At 43.8% G+C, this 25453-nt stretch overlaps 2 protein-coding genes across 2 annotated transcripts in view; both read right to left on the bottom strand.

The window, feature by feature from the left end:
- AOAH (acyloxyacyl hydrolase) overlaps window positions 1–12141 on the bottom strand; it is a 140270-nt gene extending 128129 nt beyond the window's left edge. Inside the window, exon 1 of the mRNA XM_033088018.1 lies at window positions 11972–12141. Within this exon, the coding sequence (XP_032943909.1) occupies window positions 11972–12116 (145 nt within the window). The 5' untranslated portion in view covers window positions 12117–12141. The remainder of the gene's footprint in view (window positions 1–11971) is intronic.
- LOC117012104 (proteasome maturation protein-like) lies at window positions 2359–12107 on the bottom strand. The gene is made up of 2 exons (XM_033088017.1): window positions 11972–12107; window positions 2359–4310 (listed from the first exon to the last, which is right to left on the bottom strand). The coding sequence occupies exon 2, from the start codon at window positions 2779–2781 to the stop codon at window positions 2359–2361; it is 423 nt and encodes a 140-aa protein (XP_032943908.1). The 5' UTR covers window positions 2782–4310; window positions 11972–12107.
- Window positions 12142–25453: the final 13312 nt, after the last annotated feature.

The raw sequence follows: 25453 nt of genomic DNA, 5'->3' as shown, positions 1-25453 counted from the left end.
GCTGGGGACCCCAATTCACATGCAAGTTGTCATTAAAACCCAGTTTCCACCAGGACTCCTTGAGGGAAGGTGGCGGGTAACAGATGTGAATAGTACAGCCGGGCTTTGCTAGGCAGAAAGGAATTACACCTTCTGTAAAGTGAGGGCTCGCCAGCAAAGAATGAGAGACGTCCTCCTTTCTAGACACAGCAACTTCTGGCCAGGGTTTGGCCTGCATTGTTCTGTGCCCTCAGAGAAAGCTGGGCAAAGCTGGACTTATCAAATTCCAGGTAGTACGATATTGATATCCATAGCCTTACGGTTCTTACAGCAACTACTTGCAGCATTTATCAAATTCAAGTATAGTGGTCAATTAGATGTGCGCTTAACCTCACCCATGCATTGAGGGTTTTATTGCCTTGCAATAAATTTAGTGGCTGATACTTATTAGTATTTTATGGACTAAAAAGCATTTTCGTGTATTTTTACTTTATTTTATTTTTACTTTAAAATAATTTTTTAAAAACATAGATGCAATTCAATCTCATTTTAGAAAAATCTAAAAAATATAGAACGACGTAAGAAAGATAAACATTACTCAATCAGCCAGTGATAACCCAATTTCACTTTTATTTTAAATACATAAAATATATTTAATATATGTGAATATTTTCAACATTTATAATATACTTTTGCAGCCTGATTTATGTCTTTGCTAATCAGCTGTTAAGTGGAGTTAAATAAATGTTAAATGCAATTGAAAAAAAAATTATAAATAATTATATTGCAGTGTGATGGGATGCAATGCGGTATAGTTGAAAAGGGGGAGGCTTTGAAATAAAAACACAACAAAACAAACTTGGGTTCCAGTACTGGCTCAGTCCCTTATAATGGTATGACTTTGAACACGTTACCTACCCTTCTGGAACTTCATTTTTAAGAGTTTAGAGTTACACCATAAATTCCTTGAGGGCAGGAATGGGGTCTTACTATCTAAATTAGAGAGCCTGGCACAAGGTTTGGAGTAGGGAGACAAGAGGTGTTTGCCGACGTGAGGGAGAGCCACCTGAGTGACATTTTAGTTTTTGGTTGCTGGTGGAGAGGGCTAATGGATGCACCTGCTGTTGTGTCCTGGCTCAGCCCTGTCACAGACAACAGTGCTTACTCTTTGTTTGAGTCTCCTTACAGGACGTGGCTCCCTTTCTCATTCTGGTGTGAGACAACTAGTGCCCTCTCTTGAACCAAATCACAGATTCAGTAGCAAATAGTCCCCCATGCCGCTTGGGGTCAAAGAGGAACCCGGTGGGGGCTGGGTTGAGATCTTGCACAGCGAGCAGTTTATGTAGCGTCTTATCGATGAGTTGCGGCGTTAGACCCCCGGAGTGGACTGGTGGGGATTTGAACATAAATGTTCAGTCCTGGCGCAGAGACCTGGTGCAGACACCAAGTGAGCAGAGTCCACTGTGACTTGTGCCTGAAACCTAGCCTGTGGCTTTTCTGATTTTACACGCCTTCTTAAAAATGGTGGAAAAAACATTCCTTCAGACCTGGCTGAATGCAGTTTTCAATGATCAGAACATTTTTCAACATGCACCTTCAAAGGACAGAAGCAAATGACAAATGCCCTGGGTGATTTAAGTGACTGAGGTAGAATAGGAGCATTCAGGGTGCACCCTGAATAGTTCTAGTCATGTTGTGAGGCGAGATAAATATTTTCACATGAATAAGGTCAGGGAGCATCTTGGTGTGAATATAGACTTGATGGCATTTTCTTGTTCACATAAAGTGACGAAGCAACACTCAAAGGGAATTGTGGATTCTTGTGATGCCTCAGCTTCCCCCCTAAGTGACTAATCTTTGAGACAACAAATATTGGAGAGACCAGTGATAAGCAAACATTACTCCACTCAGAAGAGTCCCGTACTCTGTGGTGAGCTCATTTGAGCCCACCCTGCCCCCTACCCTGCCACAAAGGCTCTGATTTTCACTGTGTGCTGTTTTTTTTTTTTTTTTTTTTTTTTTTACTGTGAAGACTAGAGACTCAAATACTGATAATTTTTATATTCAAAATTAAATTTATGAACTACCCAGAAAATTCTGAACTGGAATCTGAGGATAGTTTTATAATATTCATTCACAATGATTTCTTAAAGACATAGGCTATTGTTTTAATATAAATCAGGAGTTTTAAAATCATCTCTAGTGTTTTCAACTGTCGCATGGCTCTAAACCAAGACCAAATGATTTCAAGTGATCAGATATTATTTAGGCAACATTTCTCATGTGTCAGTACTTTTAATGTTGTGTACATAAAATTATAGTAAAAAGAGGACTATAAACAAAATGTAGCCCTTCTGTTTTCATGGACAGCACACTCCATTACAGTAAACCGAGTTTATATTCCACCATCAAGTGCGGTTCTCCCATTAGTCCACTTTGTGACGAGTCATTAAGAATATCACCAAATCCAATAGTCTCATCATTACCTCTCAAAATATCCAGCGAAAGGTTTGAACTTGGAAGAAATGGAAGATGCTTAACTTGCTGTACTGCCTTGAATTCCATTTGCAACTTTAGTGGAGCAAGCAGACCCTGTATGTTTCTCGGTGTGGAAAAATTCATTTTATCTTGGTTGAGCTGGAAATTTTTTTCTGAGAATTCAAGAGGATGGCTGGGCAAAAGTTCATTTTTCACACAAGAAAAACCTTTTCGAAGATCATCACTTTCAAAACGTCCTTTTGCTGAAAGTTCAGTAAAAGGAATACTGTCCTTTTGCTGAGATCCAAGTTCTCTGGCATTCATTGTAAACTCGCTCTGCGAACAACCTGTCCACTGTGTGCTGTTTTTGCCACTCCCTTCCTTTGCCTGGTCATTCACGGTCTTCCGCAAACTCCAGTGATACCTCACCTTTCCCCCAATCAGAATTCATGGCCTCCCCCTCTCCAGTGCCCCAGAGCTTCATACTCATTACATAGCACTGGTATTAACTGTACTCTGACCTTCTCTTCCCCCAGACATCACCCTCCTGGAGGGCAAAGTCAATGACTTATTCATCCACCCCAGGGTTTTAGCGTCACACTGGGTACAGGAGCTCGGCACCCATTCACTGAATGGATGAGTGAGAGATAACAGTCCTGGGAAACTATCTCTATTCCTGGGGAGAACGGGGCCACCTCTTTATGGAGACATGCATGCGGAAAAAAACCAATAGAAGGCTTGATGCATTGCTAGGAGAATCCTGCTAGTGGGTGTCTTTTCCCTCTCATTGAGGCAAAAGGCACAGACAGATATGTTGCCCGGACATCAGAGGAGTCTTCCAAGACTGGCTTTAACAAAGAACGCATGCTTTCAACCCAGAGTTCCTGAGAATTTGTCCTAGGCAAGAAACTGTGCTAGACTTTGATGGATGCCAGATGAACAGAATATGGTCCCTCTCCATAGGGAGCTCACAATACAGTTCACAAATTTATGCAAAGTGGATGGTAAATACCAAACACCAGTCAAATGTTAGGTGAGATGTAACTTTGGCAGAGCAACTGGCAGCAAAGGTGTTCCCAGGAGACAAACAAGAATATGGTAAGAATATGGTATCTATCGCCACATTTTCCACAATTTAATTAGGAGCAAATTTTCTTTCTCATTGGTACCTAAAATAACAACTTCTTATAATCCGTGGTGTAACGGACTTGGTGAGGTGTAAGAATTGCAAATCCACAGTTGGTTCAGTGTAACAGGAGTATACGATGAACATGAAGCATCAGGGAACTCTTCTTGGAATTTTCCTCAAGGAGCCTCGATTCTCAGGGGCACCAGTGATCACAAACCTTGCACACGATTTCCTTTCCCTGAAAATACAACTCCAGCGCATGTTATGTATTTGTTTTCACCCACGGCTTGGAAGGATGACTGCAAAGAGCGTTGCACTGCTCAGGACCAACCTGTGCTTTGTACTCACAGATGTAGGCTTTTCTTTCACTCAGAGGGCTCCCATCAAGGGCTCTTCTGACTTTCCTGGCTCCTGAGCAATGCTGGCTAAAACTGGAGATCATTCGAAAAATAAAAAGGAGCGAAAAGAAAAAAGAGTCAGCTGTCTCTGAAGATTGGGTGAATCTTGGCGCTGTCGTCATTCTTATCACTCTGCCTAGTGAAGAATTATGATCAAAGGGACCCTGCACAAAAGCAGGTAATGGAGTGTGAACTATGGAAGCGCTCAGGTTGGGCTCAGCTTTGATTTGTGTTCTGCTCCCTTGTGTTCTGCTCTCCGCCTGTTTCCAGTGGGCTCGACTCCACTTCCAAGTGGGTTGTTCATTTAGGGTTGATGGTACTGAGTCCTTCAGCAGCAAGAATGAAGAAATGGACTTAGCTGTAGTTTTTAAGAAGAAGCTTCACTGTCTTAACAAGCTAAAGAATGTTTTCCCTTAGAGAGACGCATGGATAGAAGACAATGAGCAGATTTGGGGTCTATTGTGGAGGATGACCCCATAGGATTTATTTATTTAATTTCCCCCATTACAGACTATTCTCTGGCTGCTAATAAAGGTTTGGCTCTGCTACAGTGAGATTGTCCAAACTACTGTCATTTAGGAAGTGATGACAGTGCGTAAGAGCTATGCTTTTTGCTCAGTGGTCACCATCTGAAATCTCACATATGGAAAATCTCTTCTCACCTGGCACCTGAAATTAATGAGTATAATAGAAACAGACACTCCTGATATTGTAGCAAAAGAAGCAAATGGGCCCGAATAAAAACACTTGCCACAAGGATCTGCTTCTGGACACACACCTCAGATAGACTGCACGGAATCCTTTGGAAATGAAACAGAACTCTTAAAACTCTAATTATAATCCTATCTGTGCGGGCTGGAAATGCAGCCAACTGCAGAGAGAAGTCCATTAGATCTGCCATTTGTCTGAAGTCCACACTTCATTGAAAAGCCTTGAAAGCACCCGGCAGTTGCAAGAGCCAGGGTCCGTGCGACTACACTTCCTTTTTGACCCTAAGCAGGAGCCTAAGCAATTCATCACATAGCTGGAGTGTGCCCAGCAGTTTTCAAAGTGCTTTGCAGACATTATCATCTTATTCAAACTTCACAAAGGTGTAAAAATTATTGCTCTCATTTTGCAGACCAGCAAACGGAGGCTCTAAGAGGCTAGGTGCCTGGCCAAGCGTGTAGCTCGTAAGCATGGGATCTGGGGTGGAACACAGCATGTATTGAGTGAGTCCCTTCTAGATGCCAGCACTGTGCTGGGCTCTGAGCACATGCCAAGGACAAACTGGTACGATTCCTGCCCTCTTACAGAGTAGGCAAAGGTGTTCATCAACAAGTAGACAAATGTACAATTATAAATAATTTTAGGTGCTATGAGGAAAAGGAACAGGAGGAACTAAGTAACAGAGGGTAATGAGGATCAGGGTGGTATAAACCTTCTTCACCAAGTTGATAGAGAAGGCTTCTCAGAAGAACACACAAAAAAGTGCCTGACAAACTGGCAAGGAGGAAGCAGAGTGAAGAGGAGCTGGGGCAGGCTTGGTAGGGACAGGAATCTGGTACCCACTCGATGGCAGTGAGCCTGGAGCCAGAACCCCACGGCAGGAGACGAGGCTCAGGGACAAACAGAGTCCAGGTCTGTGGGCTTTGTAGATGACAAAAGACGTAGGGATTTGTCCTGAGAGCAATGGGAATTCATGGGTGGCTTTGTGGAGGGGGCTGCTTCAATCTGATCTGTGTCTTTAAAACATCGTGTCATGGGAGGAAAAATCTTAGGGGGCAAAGGTGGGAGCAGAGAGATGAATTAAGAGACGATTTTGGTCCTGGAGAGGGATGGTGGTGGATTGGATAGAGAAATAAGTGGCGGTGGGGATGGAGGAAAATGGACAGATTTGGGATCTGCTGTGGAGGGTTACCCGATAGGATTTATAAATGAGTCGATGAGAAGAAGTGTGAAGGCAAGTGAGAATCAAAGCTGACTCCTTTGTTTCTGCTTTGGTCCTTGGGGAGGCGTAGCACAGGTTCTGGAGCCATGTCACGCCTGGATCTGGGTCCTGCCTCTCAACTGGAACAGCATGAGTTTGTCAAGTATGTCCCCTCAAGCTACCCTCCCCATTGCCTCTCCACAGGCACCTAAATTCGTTCCCCTCAGATTTCCCTGGTTGGGTGGGAGCAGAGGATGTGGTTTTATATTTTGTAATTCTAATCAACAACCATTATCCCAAGCCTTGCCTATGTTGGTGAAAAGGAAATAAAAAACAAAGGTATGAAAATCATCACCTAAAATTATCCTCCTGCCAACCCTGTTCCTCTAAGATATTGGTTGCTGAGCCAGAGATGGTAGCACACAGCCCAGGTAGCAATGTTGTACATGTACCCTTTCTTTTGGCACGGAGTAGGCATTTAACGAGTGCTCGTTTTTCTCTCATTTGCTGAAGCCACCTTAGGGCAGCCACATATTCTCCATAAACTCTTTTTAAAATAGGAACTCAGAAACTTATCCTTGCAAAAAACATGTTGTAACATCAACAATGTTTTTGCTTTTCGATGGTTGATTTTGTTCTTGTTACTGCAAATATTTTCACTCCATTTGGAAAGATTAGGCTCTGTGGCTTAACCTAACAACCACCTGGAACGTCATTTTTATGAGAAAATGCTCAGTGAGTTCCAAACGGCCAACTCTCCCCAGAACATGGGCAATAAGAGAGGCACTGTGTTGGGTAATTACCAGTAAGAATCGGGAGGAGGGCATTCCGGGGTGAGCGGAGGCCAAGTAAGGGGAGTGAGAGTAAATTAGCAAACTGTGTTGAGAGATGCAGGGCCGTTGGCTTTGGCTGGTTTAGAAATAATAAAAAAATGAAAAATAAAGAAATGGAAGTGAAGAAACCGGTAGCCGTTCCATCCTGTTATTCATTTAACACATACTTATTAGCACCTACTATGTGCTTAGAAGTTTGAGGATACAAAGGTGAATAAGGGAAGTCACAGAACAGCAGGGAAAACTGGTGACTGGAAAAACAATCTAGTCATTGCAACCTGTAAATGGTAGAGGGACCTGTTGGTGCTTTGAGAGCACAGAGAAGGAAGAAACGAATTCTGTCTTGGGTAACCAGTGACAGTTTCCAGGAGGAGCTGAGTGTTAAGGAATAGGAGGACATCATTTAACAGAAAAAGGCAGGAAAGGCCTTTAGGAAGAGATCAGTAGCATTTTTTTAAAGACTTGCAGGTGAGAAAGAAGAGTTGGCCGAGGCTAGAGCCCAGGAACCATAGGAAAGGAAGAGTGAGAGAGGTAGGAAGTGGCAGATGGTGAAGAGCCTTGCAGGTCAGACTTCAGAGCACAGGCTTCATGCCGTGGTCTAGAATGTAGACCAAGGGTTTTCACACGTTTTCCTCTGCCCCCCCTAAAAGAAATTTGAAAAACTATGTACCCCTTCCACATTTTAATGGAAGTTAAAGTATTATTAATGGATATCAACTTAAATAGTTGCAAATGGTATAATTTTAGGCAGATCGTAAATATTGCAATAGAAATAATACATTAATCTTCTATATGTATCCAAAGAAATCTAAATACTGTAGTGATTCATACTTACTCTCATCCACGTAAAAAATATTTGATGAAACATTTCTTTCACAGTGAGAAATTTATGCTGACAAGTCCTCTCCCTGAATTCATATTTCAATGAAAAGTCTACTTCCAGTGACTCTGAAGGCATCTTATATATTTAACCAAACAGGAATGAGGGGGGGAAACGTGTTTTTTTCTTTTTAATCTTTTGAAAGGTTTCCTGAGCACTAAATAGTGCTTTAAAAAAAACAGCCTATAGCTCAGTGAATTAATTTAAATGTCAATGACTTAGAAACATAAGAATTACTTTTTCCCTAAATCATCCATGTAAAGAAAATGATGTTTTGCAAAAATAAACATGGCTCATTATTGATTCTGTAACATTTAAAAGGTGGTAGAAAGAGGCACTGCTGTTCAAGCACAATAGAACCCGTGTTTACTTAGTGATCACATGGGATGCATAGTTCAGTGCCAACAAATTACAGTAAATTGAACAAGAGGCCCCTGGGGCTTTGCAGAGCTTAGTTCTGATTTTGAAGGAAGTTCAAGACCATGTCCTATAGGCCCACACTCTGTTCCCACTGCAAAGGCTGCCCTTGGGACCGGAGCTGGGCTGTGTATGAGGGGGATGTTGACTCCATCACTCAGTGACTTCTGCGGTGGCCCCTTTTGGGGTGTCTCTCCAGTCACAACACTCGTCCCCCACTTCTTGGAGAGCCGTCCCCTCCCCCCATGACCCTGGAAGCCACATCTCTATTCTGAGGTCTCCTCACTCCCAGCTGCTTCTTATTCAGTGGCCTAAAGACTGAGCCCAGATTCTCTCTCCTGGGAGGTTGGATTGGCAATTGGAAGGAGAGTCCATCTCTGTGTGGGGTGAACTATTACATGTGAACTCTGGATGCTGGGAGCCTATAGTTGTTGGCCAAAGGGCCTGGAGCAGTAAAACCAGCTTATCTGTAAGGACAGAGATGGAAGTCAGAAGAGACAACTCCCTAAGTCCCTGGCAGCCATTATTTTTTGGCTCTTGGCTTATTTGTTAGGATTTGATTGTGTTTTTCTGCCTTGTGGTCCTAAAATTAATTTCTGGGATTCTCATAAGAAAGCTTACTGTTTTCTTTTATTTTTTTTATTTTTTATGCTTAGTCTAGTTCAAGTTTATTCCTGTTCCTTGCAATCCTAGAACTTATACGCTGCTGACCAAAACGGTGGTTAGTGACTCAATGTCTAAGAAACAAGATAAGAGAATGGGCATAAAACAATAGCAAGACAATAGTGGCAACAATTTTTAAAAATACAGGATTTAGATATGACACAAAAATCATAAGAGACAAAAGAAAAAAATGGATAAACTGGACTTCATACATATGTAAAACTTTTGCACTTCCAAGAATACCATCAAGATTTTATGCTGAATTGTAAAAGTTCCTTCTTTTACAATTCAGCAATAAAAAGACAACCCAAGATGGGCAAAGGACTTGAATAGACATTTCTTCAAATATTTGGTCAATATTTGGGGAAATGCAAATCAAAACTACAATGAGGTATCGCTCCATATCTACTAGGATACTATAATGAAAAAGATGGATGCTAACAAGGTAGATGGATAATAACTGCTCTAGAGAACAGTTTGGCAGTTCCTTAAAATGTTCAACATGGAGTTATCACATGATCCAGAAGTTCCATTCCTAGGTATATACTCAAGAGAAGCGAAAGCACATGTCCATGCAAATGCTTATACATCATTGTTCACAGCAGAATAATTCATGATAGCTAAGAGGTGTAAACAAACGGCCATCATTAATAAATAGACAAACAATATGGGGCATATGCACACAGGATGTGTTGGTGCTGAGGCTCAAATAGGGGTCCCTCTCCAGGCATTGCCTCCACCAAAGGGAGTGCTCCCCCTAGCGTTCACTTTATACCCAGTGACTGTTCAATGTGGGGGTTCCAAGGCCTGGACCCACATCAGGACAACTCTAAGGAGCCATTTCAGCTGTAGAGCTTTCCATGGGATTGGCTGAAGCTTTTTTTCGTGGCTGTAGCACAGCCTGCCTTCTCCTGCCCACTCCTGCTGCCTTCATTCCCCGTCTTCCTCAAGAGCAGTCCTCAGTAAACTCCCCTATACACAAATTTCTGAGTCTGTTTCCCCAAGGACCCACCTTCCAACAATAAGACACCAAGTTGGACCGCCCGCAGCAGCTGGCTCGGCACATAACCAGTGCTCAGTAAGTGTTGATGACACTGAGAACTCCTTTTGCACCCAACTTTCTTGTTATGACAACAGGGGATAAGTCATACAGGCAGAGTGAGCCAGAAGCTGTGAGCTGGCACGCAAACGGGTGCCAAATCATCATCAAACCTAATCAGCAGCAGACTCTCTGAGCTCTTGGGCCATGGAGTATTTGTATGGGCAGCCAAAGTGAACTTGTGTGGCCAACCAAGATGTGTGGCCAACCACAGAGGCCCTGCACTCACCATCAAAAGCAGGCATCAATGTCAGCTCCCCTTGAGTCTGAACGGAGGGACCTGTGACTGCTTTGACCAATAGAAGATGGAGGAAGTGATGCTGTGCCAATTTCCAGACCCCATCCTTGAGAGACTGGCAGTTTCTAGTCCCTGACTTTTGGGACTCTCTCTCTGGAATGCGTGAGCTGCCGTGTAAGAAGTCCTGCCATCCTGAGGCTGCCCCGCTGAAGAGGCCAAGTGTAAAAGCTCTGACAGACGTTTCCAGCTGAGCCAACCTTCTATCATCTCCCTTCAACAATGTGCCAAACATGTGAGTGAGGCCGTCTTGGATCATTCCAGACCCATCAGTTTGCCATCTGAATACCATCTAGTGACCTCAGTCAATCCTACGTGGAGCAGAAGAATCACTAGCCAGGCTCTGAAAAATTCTTGACCCACAAGATTGTGATATAACGAAATGGTTATTATAAAATTTGTTATGCATCAATACACAACCAGAGAATCCCCTCAACGCCTCCTTTGCATTCTCTCTGCCTTGTTGGGAATGGGGCAGGGAAGGGAAAGTGTGTCTCATGTCTGCTTTGTAGCGATGGATGCCCAATGTCTCAGGCAACCTGCCGAAATCTAAACATTTAACTTGTAACCATCCTAGAAGTAGAACTTACTTCACGTAAGCCTTCATCAAGTGTATTTCCATTTGACAGGCTTTAGGGTTTTGTTTTGAGAAAATGTAATGGGGGTAAATAATTATTTGACAACAGCAAACAGTGGGTGAGAATGAACCCCCGGGCATGGTTCCAAGGGGGCCACAGACCTCTGCTTCCAGGCCTGTGGGGAATAGATTTGCAGGGAATCTGGGTCTGAAGGTTTCAGTGTAGAAGGAGACTGGAATTACATATATAATGACCCGAGGTCATGTTTTTTCAGGAAATAGGACAGATTTAGATATTTTTCTGCACTGTCTCCAGAAATAATTCATAAGTGTCAGAATTCATAAGTATCTAGACACATCTAGAGTTTCCATTTGTACATATGGAGTCCATACTTGCACTTTGGGTTCTTTTTCTGAGTAGCTCACTGAATAATTGCTCATCAAGGAGTTCTGAGGAGCTCCGTAGCTCCATGGACTGAACCATTGAAATGCCCGCCACTGTTCTGGAAGCTCTAGGTACAACATGAATATCAAAGGTCTTACCCTACTTTTACTCCTCTTCAAAAATACCCGCAAAAAACCCCCAAAAACAAACAAAAACAACAACAACAACAAAAAAAAACAACTACATGGAAATAAAATACGTTAAAAGATAAGTGAAGGAGTTGTTCAGTGTTCAGTGTTCCCAGGTGACTATCCTATTGTTGCCAGCTCTGAATTCCCTGAGAGAAAGAAGGAAACTGAGATTGTTGAATCCTTAGTGTGTGCAAATACCATAAATTCATGTGCATGGCTTTGATTCTCATAGCACCCCTGTGGGGTGGGTATTACTAGTCCCATTTCATTAGTAAGAACCTAGAGTCATGGGAGGGGTAAGTCACTTGCACAAGGTTTCCCAGACAGTAAGGGATGAAGCAGTGGGGTGGGGGGACAGCGAGTCAAACTCAGGTGTGTCTGTCTGCGTTCAAAGTCCATCTTTTTTCCACGGTGTGACACTGCCTACTGTCCTTCTGAAAAGGGGTGAGCATTTCAGACTTTTAGAGTTGCCTCCCAACGGGAAAACACATTCCAATCACCAATGAGGTGGAAGTCTTTTGTGACTAATTTAAACTAGCAACTGTATGGAGTACATCTATGCACAAACACGTGCTTGCAATGTGAATGCTGACTCTAAGACTCAAAATTTTTCTATGTCAGTGACGTTACTGGCACTTGGAATCTTACAGCTATTGATTCATTAAACAGGTGATTTTCTGTGCAAGCAAAGTATATGAACACGTTGTTATATAAAAAATGTGGAAAATATTTACATACCTACACAGACGTGGCCATTGGCGTGTCTGGTGCCAGGTCGGTCATCGTGGGCTGGCGAAGCTGAGGTGTGAAAGGGCAGGAGAACGAAGAGAGAAGCCACCCGAAGGACTTTCCAGAGGGACTTCATCCTGGAGCTCTGTGCCATGAGAGACCAGCCGGGCTACAGAAGCTGCTGAGTGGATGCTGAAGTGGGGGCCGCCGTCAATCAGTGTCCCTCCCCTTCGATGCCGTCCTCTGCCACTCACACACCAAGGTCGCAGACAAACTTTTCAATAAGCACGAAGGAAATAAAGACACGCGCAAACACAGACGGATTCGTCACTGCTGCAGAACCCCGAGAGAGGTTCTGGAAAGAGCTACAGGGTGTCCCTGCTGGGCAGTTGTTTTGAGCTAAAAGCTGCAGGAAGAGGAAAAACCCAAGTTGCAACGGTGGCAGCAACGGGCAGTGATGTGCTTGCCCGCAGAAGTCAGCGGCGGCCGTGAACTTCAGGAGCCTCGAGATCTGCTGGTTAGGAGGCCCTTCCCCTTTCATTCTTGCAAAACAAAGCAAAACTAAAACTAAAACTGAAACACACACACACACACACACACACACACACACACACACACCCTGTAACAAATGGATCAGCAGCACCCACAAATTGTAGAAATTGTAATTTGTCATATTCAGGAGTTATTTCGTTTTGCTCTCAACAGCTGGATACAGGTGAAGTTGGGTTCCTTATTTTGTTGCTAAAGAATATTCTGGTTAAGTAGTTATTTTCCTCTAAAGAAATTGGATTATTCTTCAAAGGGTCCAATTTTCTCAAGGCCTTTCATGTGTTGTACAGAAAATGAGCAATACAGTCGCAGGCAGTCAGCATGGCTGGGTTTTAAACCTGAGAAGAAAAAAATGTTCCAGGTTAACCAATTCATATTTCCTTGGCTGTGTATGATACAGCTCTTTGCTTCAGAATTTCAAAGTGTGTTTGCATTCCCCACCTGGGGGTGATTTGATAATTTTTAAGGGACTGATTTTCTGTTTTGAAGATGAGAACTTAATGCTGTTTTTCTGGAGGAAAAAAAAAGGAACCAGATCAGGGAAAGAAAAAAGACATATAATCTAAGTGCTTTGTTTTCTAAAACAGGATACCGTAAAGTCATATGCCATTCTCAGACAAGATAAAGGGACTGGGCCAAAGTGCCACAATCTAGATAAGCATGAGATCATGCAATTTTTATTCTCCCTGTTTGGGCTATGAAGGAAGCTTATGATAAACTTTATGAAATACTAGGAAAGCTATCAAACTTGGTAGAGGCTCATCACCCTCCCTTTCTTTCCCCCTCTCTAACTCCTTCTTCTGTCCCCCTCTTCCAACTCCTGCTTTTACTTCAGCGCAGCATTCTAAGTAGCAGGCAAAATTTTGGAGCTGCATTCTTTCCAGGCTGTAGGAAATACCACGTTTTATTCAAGCATTAACAAATGCCAGTTGGTTAAAACTCTGAATGTGCAGAAGAGGTAACACACCCAGAGCATCTCCTTATTGGTAACCCCAGCGCAGATTGGGCCAACAGACTCCAGGGATGTCCTGGGTCATCGTGGGCCTGTGGCTTCCTTTGGGACCCTGAGACCAAGGGATGATCTGGAGGTCACCAGGACTACCACAGGGGTCAGGCATAGATAAGCCCCTGAGACTTCCTGGGGAAGCACTGGCTGCAAAGACAAAAAGACCCAAGTCCAAATAGCACATCTATTGTTGACTTCTGAGTCGTGGATAAGACCAGTGAGGCAAACTCTCCACGCGGCAGTTTGCTCATTTATATCGGGATAATCCTAATATTTGTCTCAGTTGCTGGAAGGATGACAATAGATAATGCATCCAAACCACAAAGCAGTGTGCATGGCAAGAAGTAAGTGCTGAGTAGATCAAAGCTCTGGGGAGTGTCCCAGCAGGAGTGTGATGAAATCTGCACCCAGACTGGCCAGGCTTCGAGAGCATTCTAAGACACCCAGGGTAGCTGCAGGCCACAATGTGGGGAAGCGGCACGGACCAGAAGGGACCACGTGGACGGACCGCCTTCGTGTGCGGCAGCACTCCAGGAGCACAGCCTAGTTGGCTAACCGTAGGTGGGTGAGGGTCTTCAGATGGCTTCCAGAAGAACATCTGGCCTCCCAAGGTCCTCCTGGTGTAGATTTATAGCTACAAGCAGGCCTGGAAAATTTCAGCGGGACAAGAATTTCTTAGTGAAAGGCTGTATGCAAGTTTTAGGCCCTTGGTTGTGTGTGTGTGTGTGTGTGTGTGTGTGTGTGAGAGAGAGAGAGAGAGAGAGAGAGAGAGAGAGAGAGAGACACCCAGGCGGTTCCACCCATAGCCACCCCATGGATGGTGAACCTGAGACACCTGGTATGCTCAGGCATCGGGCTGGCCATTGGGCACCACTGACTCAGCTGTGCAGCTCTGAGCAAATCCCTCCCCGTTTCCAGGGGTGAGATTCCTCGGCTGTAGTGGTATGTCATGGCAGTATGTGGCACATAGTAGGACTTCCATCAATGGAAGCAATTTTCAAGCTTGAAGGATGGGTTCTTACTGAGCAGGGTCGAAAGAGGAACACAGAAATCAGGAAGTGATCTTGCCAGCTGCTGCTAGCACAAATGCATGTGCCCATCCGCCACTAGATAAACCTCCTTCCTGTCACCAACGCTGTGGTTTATAACAAGTAGTTGGACTGTGTATGATGTCCCTAGACGCCTGCTGTCAGATGCTCCAATTCTAATTTTCTCAAAATCTGCTTTTGAGAATGAGATTTGTTCCTTGGAGCACTTGGTCACTCAGAGAGCTCCGATTCAAACCACAGTCTGTCTCTGTAGCTGGGGGTTTATCATGCCCTGATGTTAAACCCGTGACTCTGGCTTGTTCTGCCTGAATATACTTCCTAATTATTTTTTGACCTGCCCTGGCCTCAACCATCTCAGTCACAGCAAATTCCTTCATCAGGAAAAAAAAAACAAAACACTTCCAGGGTGACAGGAGGTATTGTAAAAGCTGCTGTTGTCACAAAAGCACCTCTTCTCTTTGGCTTCTTCCTCTTTCTGACACCAAACGTCCCTCTCGTTGCTTCTGGCTTCCAGGATTCTGTACAGTGGTCCTCGGTTCACACCTACCCTCTCCTCCCCAGTTAGAGTTTATTTATTCTAGCTCCACTCAATTCTCTCTCTGTTCTCTGCTAGGGAAATGGTAAATTAATCCATGACAAGGGCGCATGTTGGCTAATTAAAGTTGTTCTGCGCTTAGGATCGGGGAACTCCCATCTTTATCCTGGCTTCACTACATACTAGCTGTGTGCCCTAGGCAGGCAGATCCACTTTTCTGGGTATACGTTGATTTACTCATAATATAAAATGGGGTCTGTAATGCCAGTTATTACAGGAAGGTTGTGAGGATTAAAGAGACAATGTGAGGGAAAAAAACCTAATGGTAAATGTTAGATCAATTTAAAGCTAATGATGAACTAACATTATCCTTCTCAAATTACTTTGGAATTTTAATGTTTTGCTTCGTATATTTTCTGAGAACATTTAAAGGGATTTTCATTTTAATAATGCACGTAAGTAGATACAAAGTAGGAATTTGGAAAACCCGAGAGGTGTGACCAATCATGGGTACTCTCACTTGAGGGGTGGACACTTGTAATGTCCAAAGGAAGTGACCACATCCAGGGGAGACAGTGTGAAGACTCAGGAACCCATCTTCCAAGAGATATGCTGGTAGCCGCCAGCAGGAAGAGACACACACCAGGAAAGACGCGGACCAGCCTCGATGCATTAAAAGTAGCAATGCATGGCCTGGCAACAGTGCAAAGTGACTCAGACACACAGTAGGACCTGGGTTCCAACACCCCTTTTTCACTCCCCACAAGCCCCACCCTCTCTTTCATGCATTTGGAGGTTCCTAAGATTTTTAGAGTTGTGTTCACACTCATTGGCAGAGAGTAGTAAGCCACTAATAACCACAACTGCCTTTTAAGGAGAGTGGATTCTGTTAAGTAGAATTTCTTTTCTCTGCTGGGCACCTGATGGAAAGTTTGGGGAAAGGAGCTGTGGCAAGTGAATTGCTTTTTATGAGTGAGGCAGATGAATTTGGACAGAATCTGAAGGAAGGGAGGAAGAGCAGAGAAAGGAGAGACAAAGGGAGAAACAGGGATGGATGAGACAATGGGATCTTCCTGGCTAAAGAGCCAAGAGAGGTGCTGGGAGGTTAGGGGGGAAAGGCCTGAGCTAATAGAAAGGTCCAGTGCAGTCTTGTAAATTGTTTGCTGTGCCATGTAAGAGATAATACTTTGCCCAGATCGAAACTGGTTTTTGTGGAAATCAGTGAGAACAGGTTTCATTTTTGGATCAGAGCAGGGCAGAGCTAAGAAGGCACAGGTAGAAACAAGTGTGGAGGCAGAGTGACAAGAAGACACACTCAGGGGTTCATAGGTACCGCATTTCCCCAAAAGTAAGACCTAGAGGGACAATCAGCTCTAATACGTCTTTTGGAGAAAAAATTAATATAAGACCTGGTATTATATTATATTATATTATCAAGACCTGGTATTGTATTATATTATATTATATTATATTATATTATATTATATTATATTATATTATATTATATTATATTATATTATATAAGATCCAGTATTATATTATGTTACATTATATTATATTACATTATATTATATTAACCTGGTCTTATATTACAGTAAAGATCTGGTCTTATACTGCAGTAAAATAATACCAGGTCTTATATTAATTTTTGCTCTGAAAGACGCATTAGAGCTGATTATCCGGCTAGGTCTTATTTTCGGGGAAACATGGTATCTTAAGGGAGGCTTTGGACGCCCATATGCTAAACTGGGGAGAAGGTGGGCTTAAACCACTTTTACCTAGATCTCCAAAGTATAGAGTTAAGTTTGAATACACATAACAGAGTAAAATAAAATAAGCATAGCTGAAATAAGCTTGAAGCTCATTCATTTCTTCTTTCATTCATTTTTAAACAAAAGAAGTCCGATGTTGAGCAGGTCAAGGCTGGTGTGGAAGTCCCATGGTGTCTTCAGGGACCTAACCTCCTAATTTTTTGTCCCACTAATCTAGAACTGACTTAGAGCTTTAAGATCAGCTAAAGGTCTAAAATGGCTGCTACAGCTCCAGCCATCATGCTTATGTCCCAGGCTGGTAGTAGAAGAAAGAAGAAGGCTAGTGGAGCTCATATCTTCCCTTATTAGAAGCCTCTTTCCAAATCTCCTCCAATGCTTCTGGTTACATCTCATTGGCCATGCCTGGCTCCAAGGGATGCTGGGAAATTGAGTCCTATAACCAACCGCTCTTAACTTCAAGGGAAGCTGGTCTTTATTCTGTTGGCAAAGAGCTCAGCTAATAATCAGAGTTCTAAATAGAAGGAGAAAGAGCATGTTGGGAAGCAATTGTTAACATGTATGTTATACATACATACATGTGAATATTGTTTCTTTCGGAATTGAATGCGTTTGATTACCTTGCAATATGAATTTTTGGAAGGTGGAGTGGGCACACTGGCCTGGCCTATTCTTCCTGATGGGGTTTTCTTTGAATGTTGTGCAGATACATGCTCCCTAACGTCACTTTTCCCTCCATTCTTGTCCTGGGGAGCTCACGGAAACCCAAGTTGACCAAAATTCTCATGAAAATCACAGAGACTGAGATGACAGGGGCTAAACTGTGGCCAGGGGACTATCATGAACAGGCCCCTGCCTTACTGGGGAATTGGCTACTATGTTTAAAATATATACGGATTAGTTACATCTCTTCTGGAGATCCGTTCATGGAGAAAGCCTAAGAAAAATGCACTAAGCCTCCAATGAAATGTGAACAAAATGCTAAAAGCAGCTTCAAGGTGCCTATGGATCACATGGATGGAGCAGGATAGTGCAGCTGAGAGGACGCTCCAATTATATGGCCAATTAGAGCAGTCACGGTCGGGTGGTCTGACTGATGAACTGGCTAAATGAGAGGCAAGCCTGAGAACTTGCCTCGGCCTGAGTGGGGCTGACTATTTTATTGCACTGGTCCCAAATGCACACCATAAGCTGACTGCAGCATTCCAGGCTCCTTTGGAATTCCTACACCAGGGTCTATGGTCTCCCCCAATCTTCCAAGTCATTGTATCCGGAGTTAGTGAACAGCCAGCATAAGCGGGGAGGAGAGGACCATGGAATCACTTCGCACGGTCCCTGGCACAGAGCAGGTGCTGGAAAGGTTGCACCCAAATCCACATCCAAACTCCTGCCAGTGTTTGTGGTGGGAGGATGATGGAAGGGAGAGAGGGTGTGATGGAGATACTTTATAGATATGGGCAAATAAATAACCAGAACACATATATCCCTCAGTGACCTTAGGTTGAGATATGATGCGCCTTTAGAGAAAGAGAAAGACACGGAGAGTAAATTGAAGATAAAATGAAAGCTGAAGAAATATGGTGATCTTAGTCAGAAACACAACAGGTCATATCGCCTGTTGCTTACACCCCCCCAAATTTCCCCATGGCCCACCAAAGAAAGAGTGAAATCTTCGAAGGGCTCACAGGGCAGCTCGTCACTGGAGCCTGCTCAAGTCACATTTCTAATCTCTTCCATGTGCCCTGTATTCTGGTGGCACCCAATTACCAGTGAAGTCCCCAGACATTCCCAGCTGTTCATGCCTCTTTCATTGCACGAGCTTTCCCTCTTTCGGAAGGTCCTCCTCCTTATCTTCCAGGACACTTCTCCTTTCCCTTCAAGCCCACCTCTTCTCAGAAGCCTTCCCTGGTCCTAGCCAAGCAGAAGTGCTGGCTGCATCCTCAGTTCTTCCAGGACATGCTTGGCCTCCATGAGCCCTTGACTCCCTCAATGGCCGCCAGTGGCCAGAGGGCAGCATATGTAGCTCCATCACCGCAGGACAAGTACCTGAATCCTGGCATTTACTCAATAAATATTCACGGGGAAAAAGGGAGAGCAAGCAAAAAGAGAAAATACCTTAGATATTATAGCAGTATCATGGAATAGATGAGGACATATTTTGGAATGGTCTCAGGAGTATTATGGAAAAAGAAAGGGTTAAAGGTGGGGCATTTGAAGTTCAGAACTAAACCCTAGTGAAAAGGCAGGTCAGCAAAGCATGGAATAAGGGCCGAGCATCCAAGTTAGGATTTGAAAGGCAGCCCCACGACTGGGTAGAGAAAACAAGAAGCGAAAGTGTTATGCTCTCAGGGAGTAAAGTCTAGAGTCGTGCAATTTCCTCCCGGTTTGTCATGGTTTTTGTAATAAGATGGCGAAATTCATTCCCCTAAAGACTGTGGACCTGAGCCAGCCCGGACTAGTGGAGAAAGGCAGCAATGGTATCCAGAGCTCCAGAGCGAGCTGCTCTGGGGAGCAATACGGAAGGGTTCAGCCGGACCCAGGTTCACCTGCCAGAGACAGAAGACGGGGGGCTTTGTGTCTGCACCTGCAACAGCTGGTCCTCTTTCAGCAGCTCAGAGATGCCTTTACAATTTACTGCTTGCCACGATTTGAGGTGGGAGGAGGACGGCTGCCTTAGAGATTACAGAAGAGCAAAGTGAAGTGACATCAGGGGGACAGTGGGACTGAGTACCTGGCCTAAGGGACTGGGTGGGGGGAGGGGCCTGCCAGTGTGATTTAGCCTGCATTTTTCTCCTCCTTCCACATCCAGAATAGTGCTTTTAAAAGTCACTGTCATCAAAATTCCTTGTCATTTCACACAGTTTCAGTGTAAGTGTATGTGTGTGTCCCTGCATGTATGTGTATGCTGGATAAGGGACGGCCCTAAATTCCATGACACTCCTGCCATTGAGAAATGGGGTCCATTTGCCCTCCTCCTGAATCTGGGCTGGGCTGGGTCTGCTGACCAATACAGTCTAGAAGAAGTGTTCCTGAGCTAGTGGCAGGCTCAGGCTTTGAGAAGACTGGCAGCTTCTGCCTTGGTTTCTTGGAGCTCTGGGCTTCTGTGTAAGAAGCCTGATTACTCTGCTGCAGAGATTACGTACAGACCCTGAGACCACAGGGAGACGGAGGAGGCCCCTGCTGACTCAGCCGTCACTCCAAAGGCACCCGTCATGGGAATGAGACCAACTACGACCTTCCAACTAGAGTGAAGCTAGTTTGGAGCCTCCAGACTAGCCCAACTGCCAGTTCAGTACCAACAAGCCCCACCCCCCTACCCCAGTTGACATTACGTAGAACAGAAGAACCAACCAGTGGAGACCTGCCAGCAAAAGAGATAATGAAATGGTTGTTTTAAGCTCCTAAATTTGGGGTCATTTGTTATGTGACGGTAGATAATCAGAAGAGTGCCTGAGGTTGGAGACCAGGTTATAGAGGTAGTTAGTTGGCCATTCTGTGTCATCCAGGCTGTTCATGGTTTAGGCAGATCTCTGTTTCTTTGGTCTTTCCTTTAAGGGTTACTAAGGTCTTTCCTTTTGGATCAAACCCGTCCAAAGGCACTGGACTTTTCTAGTGATCAGAAGTGGTTGCTGCATGTACCAAAGGGAAAACAATCCAGACTCAGAAAACAAGAAGCGAAAGTGTTATGCTGTCAGGGAGTAAAGTCTAGAGTCGTGCAATTTCCTCCCGGTTTGTCATGATTTTTGTAATAAGAAGGCAAAATTCATTCCCCTAAAGACCGTGGACCTGAGCCCGCCCGGACTAGTGGAGAAAGGCAGCAATGGTGTCGCCTTGCTGAGCCCCAGAGCGAGGTGCTCTGGGGCCGAAAGGACCACGGAAAACTTGCAAGGACAAACATCTTCAAATTGGGGGCAAAAGTCACATTTTCTGGCTCACCCCTTTCAAGGCTGCGGATAACCTCTGTGTTGCTTGTTTGGGGATGTGGGTTGTAATTGCGATGGGGGCAGGGAGAGCAGAGTGAAGGGAGGGCCATGAGGTCTTCTGTCGGGGGCCTGTTAGCAGGTTGCAACTGGAGTGAACGAGGCTTCAGGTGGTAGCATCCTTTGTCAGCCTTGACTCCTTTGAATTGGGCTGAGGTAACACATTGCCTATCTATGCTCAAGACCCAAGAGGTGGATCAAATCTCCCCAGAGCCAGACACAAGGCATGCCTCTGCCTTTCCGCCATTCTGTCCAGTACTCAAGGGAATTGGGTTAAGAGCAGGTACATTACAGAAACTGAGGCCCAGAGAGGTCAAGATGACTTTTCTGGACTCAAAGCCCGGAATGGAAGCCCTGTGACTGATTTTGAATTCAGAATATCCTTTCTGTTCCTTCTTTCCACATCCTTTTAAAAACTTTTGTTTCCCCTATTCTGCCTTCAGGGAGTATTATATTTATTTTATTTTATCTTATTTTATTTTGTTTTGTTTTATTTTAATAAATGTGTTTACAGAATGATGTAAAAGTTAAAAACCTTTTTGTTTTTTATACATATGTTTTTATACTTATATAGACATATATATATGTAAATATATGTATATAGTTGTTATTGAGTAGGGACCCAATGTCAAAACATAATTAGGATAAAATTAATTTGTTCTAGTATAGCGACATAGTTTTGAAATTCAACATTAAAGGACTCATTTATGTAGTATGTTTTGCTAAAACAATATCTGCTCTCTTTCAATATCTGTCTGAGACCTTGAGGGAGACACAGACCCAGGTGAGTAGCTCCAGGTACCTGGGGATGTGAGTTTCCTTCAGGTGTGTCAAACCTCACTTTCCCCGCTTCTCCCAGAAAGGGCAATCCTCCCTAATTTGTCCCAAAGCAGGAAGGTATGTCTGCTATCTGGAGCAAGAGAGGTCTGAAATTAGGGACTAGCATATCTCAAAGCTTTGTACTTTGGGGTGAGCCCTGGTGCCACAGGTCTCCAGGAGTGAATCTGCTGTGTTTCCTGCTGGCTCGGTGCCTGAGCCCCATATTGCTTCAGTTCCCTGCAAAACTCTCCAGGTGCCCACCTGACCTGAATTCCTATTAGGCCCCGGACACCAGCGAGCTCTTGCCCCTTCCCTCTGGAGCTGGAATGTCTCATTCTCCCAGATGGTTGTTGGAGTCCCACTGGGCATCTTGCCCTCTCAAATCACATCCCGATTCTCACCTGACTACATGCTACCTGTTGCCTGCATTTCAGTTATGCCCTGCCTCCCGGTCTGGACCTTCTGGACTATTGGTGTCTCTCTGAAATAAGCTCTGGCTCTCTGTACCCGTTGGACCTGAACTCTGGCCCCAATATCTGGCCTGATAAAGGCCAGTCTCAGAGTTGGAGCCACTTCAACTTTGTGTCTTGGTCTTGCAATCTTTTCCATCCTCACCGGTGTGTAAGGCTACCTATCAGTTGGTTTTGCATGTGAGGCCTTCTGGGACACCTGAGTTTTGGGTTTGAAGTAACTCTAGGGTAGAACCAGGATTTTGAATCATTCCAATATCTCCTCCCCTTCCCTGGAAAGAGTGTACGTGCTCGTGACCACTGCCTAAAAAGTCAGCTGGCATCTTGGAAATGACCTAAAGTCACCAGGTGCCTCTCTGTGAACTCCACCTGTCCAGTTTGCTCTGACGAGGAGCGACCCTCCCTTCAGGACCTCATTCCTCCATCTTCCCCTGGGAATAAACTCAAAGGCCACTCGTTAAACCAACCCTCCCCCTGGCACTCACTGCTTTGCTGAACTACGTTCGGGAGTGGTTTACCCTCTCCAAAGCCACCACTTTGCAATGCTCTGTGGCACCAGCACCTCTGCTTTTCCAGAATTCAAGAGAGAATGGAATCATTCAACCAGATGTTTTCTGTAACATGGCTCATTTCCAGTCATTTCCCTGCAAACTGATGGGTACACGTGAAGCTCTGGTGAAACAGCTTCCAGAGGTTCAGAATATCTCGGGGCTGCAGGCCGTGATGCAAGAAATCGACTTTATTTCTGATTCAGAAGCCTCCCTTCCACACTTTGATGTGAGAAAGTGCTCAGACTTCAAAACAGAACTGTGGGTGTAGAGGCTGCAGTTTGGTGGGCCCGACACAAGATACCCACAGAAATGATCCATGCCAGGCTTCTACCAGTCACACCAAAGACAATCCCATTAGCACATGACAGCTGGAATAGCGCACTTCAATTCCACCGTGCGTGGGAAGTTTTTTCTCAGTCATTAACAACAGAAACGTTTCATCCTGCTGTGGTTAGCTCTGAAGCTTAGATCTTTTATTGCCATGGGGCCCAAGGTCCTGAATTATATGGTTGTGAATAAAAAGAATCAGGTAGTGGCCTTTCCTCTGCTTTTCTTTTATATGTGAAATTTTAATATATATATATATGAATTTTACTATATATATATACACACACATATACTATTACATATACATATGTAATATATACATACCTATACATATACATATGTAATATATACATACATATATATGTGTATATGTAATATACATATTTCATATACACATATATATATGTAGGGAAATACTGTATTGATGAAAGTCAGAATGTTTCATCGAAGAGCTTTCAAACTTTAAGCATGAAAACAATTATAAATAAAATATTAAAATTTCCTATTCAATACCAATAATTGGCTTTTAGATAAAACCGAGTACCTTTCTTGTTAGTGGTAAAATAAATTTAAAAGTCAGCCTCATTGGACCCACAGTTTTCATAGGGTTTTAGAAAACTCTTTATCGATTCATTCATTATGGATCTTTATTGATCACGGCTATTGATCACTTTATAGTCAGGCACGGTTGTCGGCATGGACATTAAGAAAACGTGCAAAGATTTCTGCCCTCACTGAGTTTACATTCTGTGGAGTCACAGTGACCCGCTGTGCCATCGTGCAAATCTACAGTTACAGGGCTTTTTGTCGTTGTTTATCCATGAGATCAGAGCTGGCAGCTGTATGAAAAGGTCCTCCTTGGGAAACACACACCCACCATTCCCACAGAACAGGAAGCTAGCTTCTGGTTTCCTCTGCCCTGTGAATGGGTGCAGAGGTTTAGCTCTGGGGCTTGCATACACATTGCTTCCTATGTTGACACTGAGCACATTTCATAGATAAAATCAAACAACTTCTTGAATCAGGCAATTAACAACATGAGGTCCTTTTTTTTAAATCTATTCCTAATTGATCACTTTATATAAAATATCTTGTAAAGTCACAGACCCATTTGATAAAAGCTATGGATTCTCTTCCTGGAAAAAAAAGCACATAATACCAATACACTAAATTTTACACATGACTTAAAAAAAAAAACACACACAACAACCACCCATAGACCCTTGAAACCCATTTATTTATTTTTTAGGGGTTTCTGGATCCCAGGCTGAGAACCTGTGGTCTGGAAGATTTTACTTTTCTCAACTTCTTATTCTGTTATCTACATATATGAACTTTCCATGAACTGGAGTTTTCCTCTTTAAATGTAGCCATTTGGGCTGAGAAATTGTGTAAAGTTCGGGCACGCCGATTTCCGCAAAGCATTGTGACATATATTCTTTCTGACGAGCATGAGCCCTGCGTCTGCCTGTTCTATGAGGCAGTGTGCGGGAAACCCCAGCCCACGGCTGGCCTCTGTTCCCCAAGCCAGACACCATACGTGGGCTTTCGTTTCTTCTTTCCAGTTTGTGACAATAAAACCAAAGGTCCTTTGGGTATTTACTTTACATATTTCAGGGATCTCTTTTTGCAGTTTATAGTACTCCTTTTGCCTTTCACATATCTGCTGAATACCCTCCTGGCTATTCAGAGAAAGGGCAGGTGGACACCTCCCAGTGGGGTTGTCTCCCTTTCTCAGACGTGTGGGGGAAGATTGCAGAGGATAAAATGGTGACACTAATGTAGAATTGATTGTGAAATTCACTTTTCAGCGTGTTAGCCTAGATAATGGGCCTCCAGAGACATTCATGTCCTAATCTTGGAATCTATGAATATGTTACCTTCTGAGACAAAAGAGATTTCGCAGCTGTAATTTGGTGAAAGATTGTGAACTAGGGAAATAACCTAGGCAATCTGGGTGGGCCCAACGTAATCGCAAGTATCCTTATAAGAGAAATGCTGAAGTGTCAAAGTAAGAGGAGGAGACATGACAATGGAAGTAGGGGTTGGACTGATGCAAAGAAGGGGCCATGAGCCAAGAAATGCATGCGGCCTCTAAAGGCTGGGAAGTCAAGGAAACAGATTCTCCCCTAGAGATTCCAGTGGGAATGCAGCTCTGCCAACACCTTGAGTCTAGCCTGTAAGACTCAGTTTGGATTTCTGACCTTTGGAACAGTCAGATAATAAATTTGCATTGTCTTAAGCTACTACATGGGTTGTAATTTGTTACAGCAGCAATAGGGAACTCATACATCACTGACTATTTCATTCAAAAAGAACAAAGGGTTAAAGGAGAGGCAAGATCACCTTCCTAAGGGATCTACTTTTGTGCTGTCCCCTAAGACATCTGTAAAATAAGATGTCCTGGAGTCACTCAAAGGGTTGTGGTTGGGTCTC

The sequence above is a fragment of the Rhinolophus ferrumequinum genome, chromosome 20 (assembly GCF_004115265.2).
Source record: "Rhinolophus ferrumequinum isolate MPI-CBG mRhiFer1 chromosome 20, mRhiFer1_v1.p, whole genome shotgun sequence".
Lineage (NCBI taxonomy): Eukaryota > Metazoa > Chordata > Mammalia > Chiroptera > Rhinolophidae > Rhinolophus > Rhinolophus ferrumequinum.
This window is presented reverse-complemented; position numbering and strand designations above follow the sequence as displayed.